The 14149-nt window shown below is 37.8% G+C and overlaps 1 protein-coding gene across 1 annotated transcript in view; it reads left to right on the forward strand.

Moving 5' to 3' along the window:
- The window catches only part of LOC150085791 (small ribosomal subunit protein mS39), a 261590-nt gene that overhangs the window by 77776 nt on the left and 169665 nt on the right, over positions 1-14149 (forward strand). Inside the window, exon 8 of the mRNA XM_090374693.1 lies at positions 4955-5046. Coding sequence (XP_090230819.1) covers positions 4955-5046 — 92 coding nt within the window. The remainder of the gene's footprint in view (positions 1-4954; positions 5047-14149) is intronic.

The following is a 14149-nucleotide window of genomic DNA, read 5'->3' on the forward strand; positions in this document are numbered from 1 at the left end:
GTGCTGTTTCTTCACTGTCTCTGTCAGTGTCATTCAAGAAAACCAGAAGCAGTACTATTCCCCAAGATACTACATTTCCAACACTAGAAAAAAATTGAAGAGTAACCATTAATTAGAACCATCTCCCTCCTCTTAGAGCCTGTCTTGTAACCATCCTGTGATTTAAGGACCTTAGTTATTAGTAGTGACAAATGATACGAGGAAGCAAGTTTTCATGGGCAGGCAATAAATATTTACCCTCACCTAGAAATATTTGAGTTGGGGATTTGAAACTTAGCTGACAATTTCATCCTTCTCTGTGTAGCAACCTTCTAGAGCTAACACATCTTTTATATAATAATATCAACGTAGAATGTATTGAGCTTTACAGCTCTGATTCATACTATCTAATTCATTTTTAAAACTCATATTGACTATTTCATTCACTTCCTTTCTTTCCAGGTATAACCTATCGATACACATAATTATGGGGGATTTTCAAAAAATCCCCCATAATTATGGTAACTTTGAGCCAAAGTTACCATATTTCATTTCTAAAATATTGCCTTCAAAACAACATCGTTCTGAAGTTTTCTAGGGTCAATTTAAATCAAATTTCGGGCATAGAACAACTAGCACTTGCCACATCACGTAATATCGTTAAACTTGCCTTAAAATCTCGATATTCTGATAAACAAAAATACCTTTCCCAGGTTAGGAAGCTTCGTGATAAATTAAAAAATTATCTACATCCTAACGATTGATCTGTATTGAAGACCCTCCATAGATTTGCGACGGGAAGCACAGGTCTCAGATATAATGGGTACTTCCCCTTGGACTCAGGGGGAAGTACCCATGGACTGGAGATGTGCAAATGTGACCCCAATTCACAAAGGAGGATCAAAGGGCGACACAAGTAATTATAGACCTGTTAGTTTAACTTCTGTTCCTGGAAAATTCATGGAGGCACTGGTTAAAGAAGCACTGCAGGATCATCTAGACAAGACTTCAGTTATAGCTCAGACACAGCATGGTTTTGTTAAGGGGGTCTTGCCTGGCCAATTTGATTGGATACTATGATGCAGTCACAAAAGAACTGGATGCAGGGAATAACTTTGATATTATATACTTGGATCTTAGAAAGGCTTTTGATACTGTTGCACATGGAAGACTGCTGCACAAATTGGAGCAGCGTGGCATTGGAGGCAAATTGCTGCTATGGATAAAGTGGTGGTTGAGAGGGAGAAAACAGAGTTGGTAATCAATGGACACTGCTCATCGTGGACTAATGTCATTAGTGGAGTCCCTCAGGGTTCAGTATTGGGTCCATTATTGTTTTCTGTATTTATAAATGATATTGATGATGGTGTATCAAGCTTAATGTCCAAGTTTGCAGACGATACGAAGGTTGGCAGGATTGTCAAGGACACTACTGACACTATGCTACTGCAACAGGATCTGGAAAGGTTGAGCAGTTGGGCTGAGAGGTGGCAAATGAAGTTTAACATTGACAAATGTAAAGTACTACATATGGGAAACAGCAACCCCAGAGCAACGTATCAACTCTGTGGTACTACACTGACAGTGGTAGAGAATGAAAGTGACCTGGGGGTGGTTGTGCAGGCAGATATGAAGTTTTCTGAGCAGTGCAGACGAGCTGCAAGAGTAGCTCATGGTGTATTGTCGATGATATATAGGAATTTTTCTAGCAGGGATAAGGAGGTGATTATTCCCTTGTATAAGGCAATGGTCAGGCCACACCTAGAGTACTGTATACAGGTCTGGAGGCCTCATTTCAAGAAGGATGTAGAGATGCTGAAACGAGTACAGAGAAGGGCAACAAGATTAGTGAATGGAACAAAGGGGTGCTCTTATGAAGAAAGGCTTAAGTTTTGCAAATTACAGTGTCTGGGGACTAGGCACCAGCGAGGTGATCTGATAGAGGTGTATAAAGCCTTGAATTGTTTTAGCATGCTCAATGCTGATGGATTCTTCCTCTTGCTCAGAATAATCACCTGAGCGGGCATAAATTCAAATTGAGAAAAGACAGATGTAGGATAGACGTGACGAAATTTGCCTTTAGTCATCGGTGGGTGGTTGGTTGGTTGGTGGAATAGACTTCCATCCCTTGTCGTGGAAGTTGATAGCCTAAATAAGTTTAAGGCTCAGCTGGACAGGTATTTCGAACGAACAGAGGGGTGAAGTGGAAGTGGTTATTTTTTTTTATTTATTTATTTATTTTTTTTTATGTTTTTTTTTTTTTTTTTTTTTTTTGGCTGATTCTGCATAAGCTTGCTTTCTTGCATCAAATGCCTCTACTAATGCTAATAAAAAAACAGACAAATTAACAAATTACAAACATTATCGGGAACGTTAAGACACGTTCATACGAATTCTAACACACTGTCGCGGGCTTGCGACCAAGTGCGTTCAAGTTGGGTGACCACCCTCCCCCCCTCACATATACACAACGTGCTACCACAGAATACGTCAGCTGGTTCGTGAACACCCCCTCACCCAGCATTCAACGAACCGACATATCAACAGGTTTCAAATCTTTCCTCGTATATGCTATCACAAGACCAGATTTTACTTTTATCCAAAGGATTAAATTACAATTTACCACCTCAAAAACTACCTAGAAAACAGTGAGTAATTGATATTGAATTTGGACTTCTTAATGTTCCACAAAAAGATTTATTTATTCCACAATTTAACCAATTGGTGAATAACATAAAAGAAACGCAACTTCCTAAATTGAATACACATGACAGTTCAGCTTTACGTGAACTTCGGGAAAATAAAGACATTATTATACAGAGAGCAGATAAAGGAGATACAGTGGTAATACTCGATAAACCTGATTATATTAATAAGTTAATGAGTTGTTTCAGATCAACTTTTGGGCTCCACTTATCTTGAAGTAGACCAGGCACTATTTACCAATTTAGTCAATCAATACAATAAAATGTTAACCCATATCGAAAAAACGACTACATTACTATGGCTCATTTAAAGGAATTGAAAGCCAAAACATACAATATTCCTGCACTTTTCAGTCACATAAAATTACACCAGACTGGATTTCGTATTCGGCCTATTGTTTCCTACAGAAACTCGCCATTTTCATCCTTGGCCACACATGTATATAGCATTATAAAACCCTTTAGACAGGCGATACAATTTGGATTAAGAACTACGATACATTATTTAATAATTTAAGGACTAGATAGTATGAATCAGAGCTGTACTACTCAATATGTTCTATGTTGTTAATAATATTAGTAAAATAATAAGAGGAGTTTACCTCAATATAGTGCGTAGGACACTTCCGTATGATACCCTCCAGAAATTAAAACGGAAAAAATCGACAACTTACCGGTACATTAGAGTAAAATATAAATAATTAAATATTCAATTTAACACAATTCAAATCAATTTAACGCAATTAAAAGAATCTAACGAAAATATTCAAAACGGCGCCTCCGTAGCCAGGTGGGAAGGAGCAGCAGTGCGTAGCACATGTTTCTTGATTAGACCGGGGTTCGAGCCCGTCACCACCAAATACGGAGGATGCGGAAAGGTCAGGAAATGACCACCGCATATCCCCGAGCAATATGGCCTTAGTTGCTAATGCTCCTAAAAACCAAACAACATATTCAAAACGATTTTCCTTCCTTTTTAAAACAATTAAAAATCAAATTAACGCAATTAAAAGAATCCAACGAAAATATTCAACACGATTTTCCTTCCTTTGAAATAGTCAATAAGAGTTTTAAAAATTAATTAGATAGTATGAATCAGAGCTGTACTACTCAATATGTTCTACGTTGATAATAATATTAGTAAAATAATAAGAGGAGTTTATCTCAATATAGTGTGTAGAACACTTCCGTATGATACCCTCCAGAAATTAAAACGGAAAAAACGAAAAAATCGACAACTTACCGGTACATTAGAGTAAAATATAAATAATTAAATAATCAATTTAACACAATTTAAATCAATTTAAAACAATTAAAAATCAAATTAATGCAATTAAAAGAATCTAACGAAAATATTCAAAACGATTTTCCTTCCTGAAGCTGACAACGCTTTTCGACCATATGTCGTGATCACAGGAATGAAAATTACCGAATCGGGTTAAACCTGATACTTAAATAGAGATTTCTTGCGGTGATTGCGACTTGTCTTATCAAGGTTCGATCCGATTTTCTCTTAATATTCGTGTAAATCAACATGAAGCCTCAGTTCGTGCTTCTTGTTCAGCAGCGTCAGAATTAGCCTTTCATGTCATTAACGAAAAACATACTTTTTTATTTAATGAGGCCAAAATACTTAACGTTCAATGTAATTATACGCGACTATTAATTGCAGAAACCGTTGAAATTAAATTACACGTGAATTCGATTAATATTCGGCGGCCATATTTGATCTCCGATGCATGGACCTTTACGCGCATGTGCGAAGACAAATAATCTCTATTTAAGTATCAGGTTTAACCCGATTCGGTAATTTTCATTCCTGTGATCACGATATACGGTCGAAAAGTGTTGTCAGCTTCAGGAAGAAAAATCGTTTTGAATATTTTCATTAGATTCTTTTAATTGTGTTAATTTGATTTGAATTGTGTTAAATTGATTATTTAATTATTTATATTTTACTCTAATGTACCGGTAAGTTGTCGGTTTTTTTGTTTTTTCTGTTTTAATTTCTGGAGGGTATCATATGGAAGTGTTCTACGCATTATATTGAGGTAAACTCCTCTTATTATTTTATGAATATTATTATCAACGTAGAACATATTGAGTAGTACAGCTCTTATTCATACTATCTAATTTTTAATATCATTAGAAAAGAATTCTTTGAAAACATGTGAATTCTTTTTTAATGAATAATTATTTCATAGAAATATTCTGTTTAATTCTAATTTCCAACAGTTTATATTTAAATCAGCTTCTTTCCATCTCCATAGATATTGTAGTAAGCAGTGAAACCAAACAGTCTTTACTGGAGCTCTTGTGTTTTTTTAATTGCAAAGAGCCATCTCCTGAGGATCTCATGGAGGTAATGTATATGCTGATTCACAAAGCATTATATTCATTTTTAGATTTTGTAAAAAAAATTCCATTTGCCTGTTTTTTCAGCTAAATTTTATCTTAAAATATGTTAAAAATAATCTCTTAATAATATATATTCTTTTTATCAATAGTGTTCTCTAATTTAATTTTAGGTTAAAGGTAGCTTTAGTATTAGAGTAGCTTTCATGAAGAACATTTTGTAATTTTACCATTGTTACTAATATAATTTATAACTCCTATTTACACTGAGTGATCACTGGATTATGGCCACCCCTATGAAAACTGAATGCGACCCGTTGACTATGTGAGGTACAAGAGTGCAGAGTTAGTCGACCTAAGTTGCAAGAGTGTGGAGTTAGTAGCATGATGGGTAAAAGGAATGATTTATTGGACTTATTTGGTAAGGACAGATTGTGGGTGCTTGACGAGCTGTTGCCTCGATTTCCCAAATGGCTGAACTGGTGGGGTGTTCGAGAGCCGCCGTAGTTAAAGTGTACCGGGGCTGGCGTCAAAATGGTCAAACAAAGACCCGACGGCAAAACTACAAAGGTCAGTGAAAGGTTGATGTTAGAGGTGAGTGCCAGGTCTGACAACTCATACAGGCACAGCACTGTTGAAGAGCTGACTACCCAATACAACATGGGCCAACCTGGAACAATATCTGGCACGATCATGCATCACATGCTCGCACGTATGGGCTATACCAGCAGACGACCCCTATGGTATCCTCTCCTAACCAAAGTTTATTGGCGTAAAAGACTTGCCTGATGCAAATACAGCAGACTGATTTACCAGGATCGGTTTAACCAGGGCACTTCAAGACTCCAAATAAAAAAAAAATAAAATCAACCAGAAATCATAAAATTCAAGTAATAACTAGAATAGGTATAAACAGATGTTTTGCAAGTAGTATATAAGCGACGTGCAGAGTGTTATAAAGTTGTCATTGGGAGCTGTCAAGTTGTCACTGGCAACTTGACCGCATACTTTAACGTTGTGGAAATCATGCGATGCTTGAACCTATTAAAACCAGCCATTGCTTGCCACGAACCTAGGCTGGGGTTCGTCATACGTATCCTTAATATCTTTATAAATACTTGTTGGTTTTACTTGAATAGTCATTAGTCTCAGGGGCACTCGCTTTTGAATCTGATTTTCCATCCAAATTATTAACAGCTGCTCCAACTTCGATATAGCACCTGAACGCTGTTTTGTGATCATTGTTGATCTTAAATGGGTTGATCCTTGGACATGTTCTTTTATACATGCACTGTCCCTTAAAATGGTATTCACTGTTGAAGCAGCGAGACCTAATTCCCTTGCAGTAGATGACAAACTTTGTCCTGCTTCGTACTTCATAATCATTTTCATTGATTATGTCACTGATGCTAAAAAAAAAAAGAGAGAGGGAGAGAACAAATGTTTAGTTTGCTTTAGTGCGTCGCTTTAATTGTTGCGTTTCATCGTACCGCAAAGAGAAAAATTTTGTTCCGTTATTTATGTGAGGGATGACGATTTTTTTTTTTTTTTTGTTTATAAATTGTAAAAATGATAGCGTGAAAAAGCATCGTATTGGACACGTGAGTAGTGTGTGGTAAGTTTTATGTGTATCGCCATATTTTTTACATAGGTTGCTGAACATTTTTGGATATACTGTAGTAACTCCCCAACTTACGTAACTTCGAACTTACACTAATTTTTTTCACTCAATTTTTTTTATTTTTTAAGATTGTAAAATTTAAAACAGAATAACAATAGTAAGCAATCAATAATGACAATCACTGCATGCACAAATTGCACAAGCGAGATATGGAGTAACAAGCTTGAAAATAGGAATGAAGAGAAGATTCTTAAAGGTTTTATTTTATGACTGAAGATTTCAGTGAAGGGGACACATTTCATCATAATAGCGTAAAATCCCACAGAATTCCTGCTATTGGTATTATCGCAAATGCAATAAGATCGAGCTTACTACCCATTTATAATTATATGCACTAACAGAAAAGCCCAGAAAGTCCAAATTGTTTTTATTGTTTTATGGCAGTGACCTGGAGAAATGTGCTTTAGTAAAATGTGAGCTCACGTGGGGTGATTAATAGTGAGTTTTCGCCTTAACCCTGTGAAGTTCTTTACAGAAAATTTCATTTTGACCATTATTATGGTGCCGACTAAAAGAATAAGTGACAGTGGTACTAGTAAATCTATCAAAAAAAAAAAAAAAAGAAAGAAAGCAGTCGATTCGGATCAGAAAATTAAAATAAGGATATTTGAAAATGGTCAAACATGAACAAGTATTGCGTGAAATTTAAATTTGTTAGTGTCAATGGTGAACACAATAATAAAGGAGAAAGACAGAATACGAGAAGCGGTGAAGAGATCGGCCCGAATGAAGTCAAGTTTAGTAACCAATGCTACGGAATATATATCAGTTTTTACTGTACAGTTTCTTCCTTTAATGTTTTCTTTTCTTATGTACCACTCCAGCAACTTCACCGCTGCCCCCAGATAAAGTTTTTAATTGAACTAATTAAAAATATATTACTATTTTTCTTCATTCTTCTGAGGATATTATGTGGTTTTTGTAATTTTGGCCTATCACGGATATAGGGGCAATATTTTATTAGTCATTCACAAGTTATGTAAAACTCGACTTATGTAAGAAGTCCTGGAATGTATGTTGGAGACTTAATGTATTTATGGATTAACCGGGATTTTTATTTTACCATCTATCCTGGAAAATCGAGAGCCCACTGTAGCATGCAAGTTGGATGTTAGAAGACTGAAAGAAGGTGTGCTGGTCGGATGAGTCACGTTATTTACTCCACATTGTGGATGGTCATGTATGGATTTGGCATCAACAACATGAGGCTCTTGATCCATCATGCATGGTATCAAAAGTGCAGGCCAGTGGAGGCGGTTCAATGGTATGGGGCATGTTTCACTGACAGGAACTTTGACCCTTGGTGCATGTGGAACGGCGTATCAGTGGTCTCTGCTATCATCAACTGCTTGCTGACTGCATGCACCCCGCTATGTTACACTTTTTCCCAAATGGCGATGGTGTCTTCCAAGATGACAATGCGCCGAGCCATCCAGCACTCATCGTACAGGAATGGTTTGAGGAACACAGTTCTGACTTCCAGCATATCGATTGGCTTCCGAACTCCCTCAATATCAATCCCATAGAGCACTTGTGGGACAGTATGGAAAGGCATATCAGGTGTCTGGATACACCAGTCACCTCCATACCTGCATTGCTGACCGCATTACACACAGCTTGGTTGGCCAAAACTTCCGAATGCTTCCGACATCTTGTTGAATCAATGCCATGTCAGATAGCTGCTGTACTGAGGACAAAAGGAGGATCTACGAAGTATTAGGTAGGTGGTCATAATTCAGTGTATGTTGGTAGTGGTAAATGATGCAAGAAAGCAAGCTTATGCAGCATCCACCAAAAAAAAAAAAAAAAAAACTAAATTTTAAAGAAACACACACTTAAACCACAAAAAAATATAGCAAAATAATTAATGCTGTTGATATTAGTATGGTTAAGGCAAGATGTTGTTTTGGTCTTATGATCTCACTGCTCCTGTGCCAAAATGAAAAATAAATAATAAAATAAACAACAATCTAAAGAATAAAAAGAAGAAAAAAAACCAAGGCAACACTTACCCATATTGGAAGTGAATGCATGACTCCTCACCCAAAGTGACACAAACGTGCCCATCTCAAAGAATGAGCACTATTAAACCACAAACAAACCACAATCACTCTTTTCAAAGTACACCAGCAATTGTGAACTCCAAAACATGGTCGTATTTCAATCACTGATTGCTGTCTTAGCAAAATATCAGTGAATATCCATTGCCCAATACTTATTGGGCATAAAGATGATATCAAAACATAAAATACATCATGGCCACTGTTCTCTGTGGAAAATTCCCCATAATAGTTTAAAAAAAAAAAAAAACACTTCCCAGATCACCTGCCCATTTCCTCTAACAGTTTATCTAGTTCTTCCTTAAATTTATTCAAGCTACCCACTTGCACCAAATGGAAGCTTATTCCAACAATCAACCATGTACTGGCTGAAGGAAAATTTCCACACATACATCTTGCAACCATCCTTCCTCAATTTGAATTTATGCTCCCTTCATGCTTGTAGTCTGAGCAAGAAGAAGGATGCCATCAGCATTGATCTTGCACAATCCACTGAAAGCCTTAAGCTCCTCAGTTAGAACTGCTCACAGGTATCTAGACTCCAGATGTTGCAATTTGTAGAACTGAAGTCTTTCCTGTTAAAAGCACCCTTTTCTTCCTGTCACTAATCTAGCTTTTCTCTGCAGTCATCCCAATAGATCCACATCCTTCCTAAAACAAGTCTTCTGGACTTGTATGCAGTATTCAAAATAAGCCGTGACATTACCTTGGGATAATATACAATGGGATAATCACCTATCCCTACTGTTAAAATTTCTGTATATTATTGACAAAACAACATGAGCTATCATGGCAACCCATCTGTTCCATTCAGAGAACTGTGTTTGATCAGTTATATAGGTTTTTTCATTCTCCATTAATCCCAGAATTAACATACCGACATTGTGGTTACCACACAGTTGGTACGTTATTCTGTTAGTATTTTACACCTCTCAGCCCACCTGTTTAATTTTTCGAGATCTTGTTGCAGTAACATACCTTGATCACCCTGCCATTATCTGCAAACTTAGACATTATTAAGCCTGATATGCCTTCACCATTTAATAAATACAGAAAGCAACAATGGGCACTGCACTTAACTCTGGGGAATCCACTAATAACAGTAGTCCAAGGTTATCAATGTTGCCCATTGATAACCACTCTCTGTCTTCTCTCACTCACGCATCCCTTTATCTAAAGCAGTAGCTTACCCTTAATGCCATGCTGCTCAGATTCGTATAACAGTATCAAAAGCTTTTGTGAAATCGAAGTATATGATGTCAAAATTATTTTTTGTATCTAGTTCCTTTGTTACTGCATCATAGTATCCAATCAGATTGGTCAGACAATATCAGCCCTTAACAATTCCATGCTGTTACTGCAGTATAACTTCATTCCTGTCAAGATGGCCTTGCATTACTCCTTTAACCAGTGACTACATTACTTTCCTTGGAATAGAAGTTAAGCTGACAGGCCAGTAATCATGTTACCCTTTGATCTTCGCTTTGTAAATTAGAGATACATTTGAACACCCCCAGTCCATAGGAACTCTGAATTTAATGATGCTCACATAATAATAGCTAAAGTTTTGCTGCCTTCCTTAATAAAATTGAATAGATCCCACTGACCCAGGTGGCTTGTTTTTTGTTTGGTTTCAACAATTTCTCGTTTATTGGCAAATCCTTTCATTCCCCATTAGAATTTGATACATTTCTGGCATCTCCATCCCATAAAAAATTCCATCATGCATGAATACAGATGCAGAACGTCTATTCAGTTTGTCAGCAAGCTGAACAGGATGGATCATAAATAGTTAAACTATTTGTATGTAGTGAACCAATGTGATTCATTTCTGTTCTTCTAGTGTTTACATAAGTAAAGAAGTCTTCGCTGCTTTTATTTGCATTCTTTGTCAAAGATCTTTAGTAATCTGCTTTAGCTTGCCTAAAGACCTTTATGAGTTGATTGCACTAATTTATATCTACTGTATGCTTCTGTATCACTTAGTTATTTATATACATCCCATCAATTTTTCTTCTCTGCCACACATCTCATAAGTTTATCTGATATCCATTTAGGTCTAAGCGTTGAACAGTACCCCTTAATAAGTATAAAAAGCTTAGTGGCTTCTGTGATCACTTTCCTGACTGCTTATCAGTTAGAATTTGCTGTTGATAACATACCAGTTTGTCCCACTGCATTGAATTTAAAAACTGTCTTGAGACCATTTTAATTACCTTTCTGAAAGTAAAAGCCCTTCTCTTTGCCCTTGACATCAGCATTGTGAAGGTAAGGCCTATCTTCTAAAGCAGTCAAAGAAATAATACACAGAATGTACAATGTAATAGTCTCAAAGTTGCCAAAATGTTATGAAAAATTGCTGTGCTATTCTAGAAAGTAATTAAGGATAATTTTCAGAATACTATTTTTCACACTGTATTCATCTTATGAACTATTCTTTAGGTTATTTACATCTTCCAAACATATGAATGTGTATAGAAAGAATGTAAAATTTTTACCTTCATATTATTATTAGGACTTTTTTCTCCTTGTAGCATTTTTCCCACACCGTGACAATTACTGGTACTAAGTGCATGGTATGGTTGGTTGTGTCCAGTTACTAGTATTATTACTGTTGGTTGAGGAACTTTCTGACTATCTTACAGGTGTTCGGAATCATTGCTTTCTAGAGTTCCATGTAAGTGTTCCCCAGTGGTTAAAACTGATGGGGTGGTCATTACTTGTTTATGAGAATTATGTCTGGTCAGTCTGTTGTGTGGGATGGTCTTGTCCATTATTATGGCATGGCACCAGTATAATTTTTGAGTAGGGTTCTCTAGTATGGCCTGGGATTCATATGGTAAACTTTCTTTGATCAACTGGTATTTTTGTGATAGCTTCTGATGTATTAGCCTGGCAAACTTTTCATGTCTATGAGTATACTCCATCTGGATGATCACTGCATTCTGCAGTGATCATCCAGATGGAGTATACTCATATCTGACTTGGATTGTTTCCTGGGCCAGTTGGCATTGACACAAGTCATGTCACCCTGGGCTCCTTGGTGTTTTATTCCTGGCGGTGATTACCTGGTGTCGGAAAACAAACATTTTGGTCTCGGAAAAGAGACTCTTGCATTGTGAGATTATTATTATTAGCCATATGGTGCAAAGAAGCCTCAGGCTTATGCTGCACCAGCCAAAAAAAATTTCAGGGTTACCCTGAGAGAAGTAGAAGGGAGACACCAAGAAAGAGAAGAATGATGATATCCAGCTCAGGACCCTGGGTGTGCCAAGCCCATACTCACCAAATGTGAGCCCTTGGGGTAAGAGACTCCTGCAGTATTGAAGGCCATCATCTATATAGTCTTGATGGGATCATTGTAGTGTCTGCCATGGAGTGCATTCTTCACTCATCTTTCTGTCTGTATGACAGAAAGGTTGGTGCTGTGTTTTCCTGGAAGTAATCCCTCAGGTTCTTAATTGCCGCCTTCTGTTGCAATGAAATCAGTCGGATCCCTTCTTTCATGTCTATGGTCAGTCTCGATGGCTGACTTCAGGTGGTGTTGGTGGCTTTTGGTCATCATTATCCTGGTTAATCTCATAATCCTTGAGGTTGTCATAGACATTCTCTCAGATATACCAGACAAGCTGCACTTGCTACCTGGGAGTCTAAAATGCTGATGGAACTGATATTCGGGTGACACTCAAGTCAAGTGGACCCAATTTCGGTGAAGTCCAGACGGCATGTGACAGCCAAATCCTCTGCTTGCACCTTCACGATGGTGGGACTGTTAGTAATCCTGGGTATAACCTCCATGCACAAGTAAATGGTGGGTGACCACCCAGGTGTGAACCAACGTAAGCAGGGGTGGAGGTGGGACGCCCAAACCACATGGAGGAATGCCGCCCCTCTATGTTACCAGGCAGTACTAGGTGGTAGATGACTGTCATCAACCGGTGCAATACCACCACTTTGCTTATTGGAGGCTTGATGTGGTGGAACCCATGTTTAGTCTCTAGAGCTAAGTTCCAGTCAACCCTTTCCTATCTCTTCCATCATGCAGTATGATTGATGACTTTTGAGGTTATGATGAACATCGTGGCGGGAATCAATATTCCTTACATTTCAAGGGTACAGCTCTAAAATGGTGTTTGCAGGCCGGGCGCTAGTTAGTACACCGGACCGAACCTATTGGTAACTCTCTAGGAGGCTTCCGGATCAGCTAGTATATAATCTTGCTACCTCTACTCTGCCAGATAGTGACTGGAGGGAGTCCGAGTAGTGTGTATGCGGGGAGCATTGTCGAGGCCACGTCATGTCAAGGATCTGGGTGTATTCTTACCATGAGTATGCCCTATCCAAAAATTTCATTACTTCATACAGCATGTCCCACCCACTTTCTTTCTTACTATTGAATACACCATGAATTGTCAAACTAATAGAGCAAGCTTATCTGCGAAAAGATCTAAACCTCTCAAGCACTTCCTAATTCATTTCACAAATATACATGGTCTCAATTCTAATCTTAACGATGTTCACATTTCCACTTGCAGTCGGCCAAACCCCATGTACTTTTTCTGACAGAATCTCAGTTATCGGTTGATTAACTGCTGGTAATCTCAGATGCCCAAACTTTTCGCTGTATGATTCCTTTCACCTCGAAGGTGGTACTTGTGCATATGTCTGTTCTGATATTCCCTGTCAGAGACTTGGCAATTTGGAATCTCTTTGATCTTCTCTGGCTTAAAATCTCTCTACCTCATTGTGTAAAATTCATCTGTTGTCTCTACCGTTCTCCCAACTTCACTAATCACTTGGAGCTTTTTGAATTCCTCTCTTTGCAACTTGACTTTCTCCAGTCCAACTTTCCTAACAGTGAGGTGATTTTAATGTTCACAACTCCAGCTGGCTTCCGTTTTCTAGTCACACCGACCCAGCTGGTCGAGATGCTGAGGCTTTTGCAATTACTAATGACCTTGCAGAGATTGTTCATTTACCTACAAGAATACCAGACAATCCTAATCATACAGTCAACACGCTTTATCTTTTTCTCACAAACAACCCTTCTAAGTACACGGTCGAAGTGAGGGGTCCTTTAGGCACTTCAGATCACAACTTGGTGATTGTCTCTTCTCCAATGGAGCCTTTATCTCATGGCTATTCCCACCCTCATTGTTTGGCATTACAAGAAAGCAAAATGGAATGACCTGCGAGATTTCTTTTCCTTGGTCGGATCACTGTTTCAAAACTTCTGATGTCAACATTTGCTCAGATCGTGTCAGTGAAATTATTCTTGCAGGAATGGAATCCTTTATCCCACACTCCACTTTAAAATCTCGTACTTTATCTAAACCTTGGTTTTCCAATAAATGTGCTAAGGCTGTTCA

The sequence above is a fragment of the Mastigoproctus giganteus genome, chromosome 5 (assembly GCF_048544385.1).
Source record: "Mastigoproctus giganteus isolate SK-2022 chromosome 5, ASM4854438v1, whole genome shotgun sequence".
NCBI lineage: Eukaryota > Metazoa > Arthropoda > Arachnida > Uropygi > Thelyphonidae > Mastigoproctus > Mastigoproctus giganteus.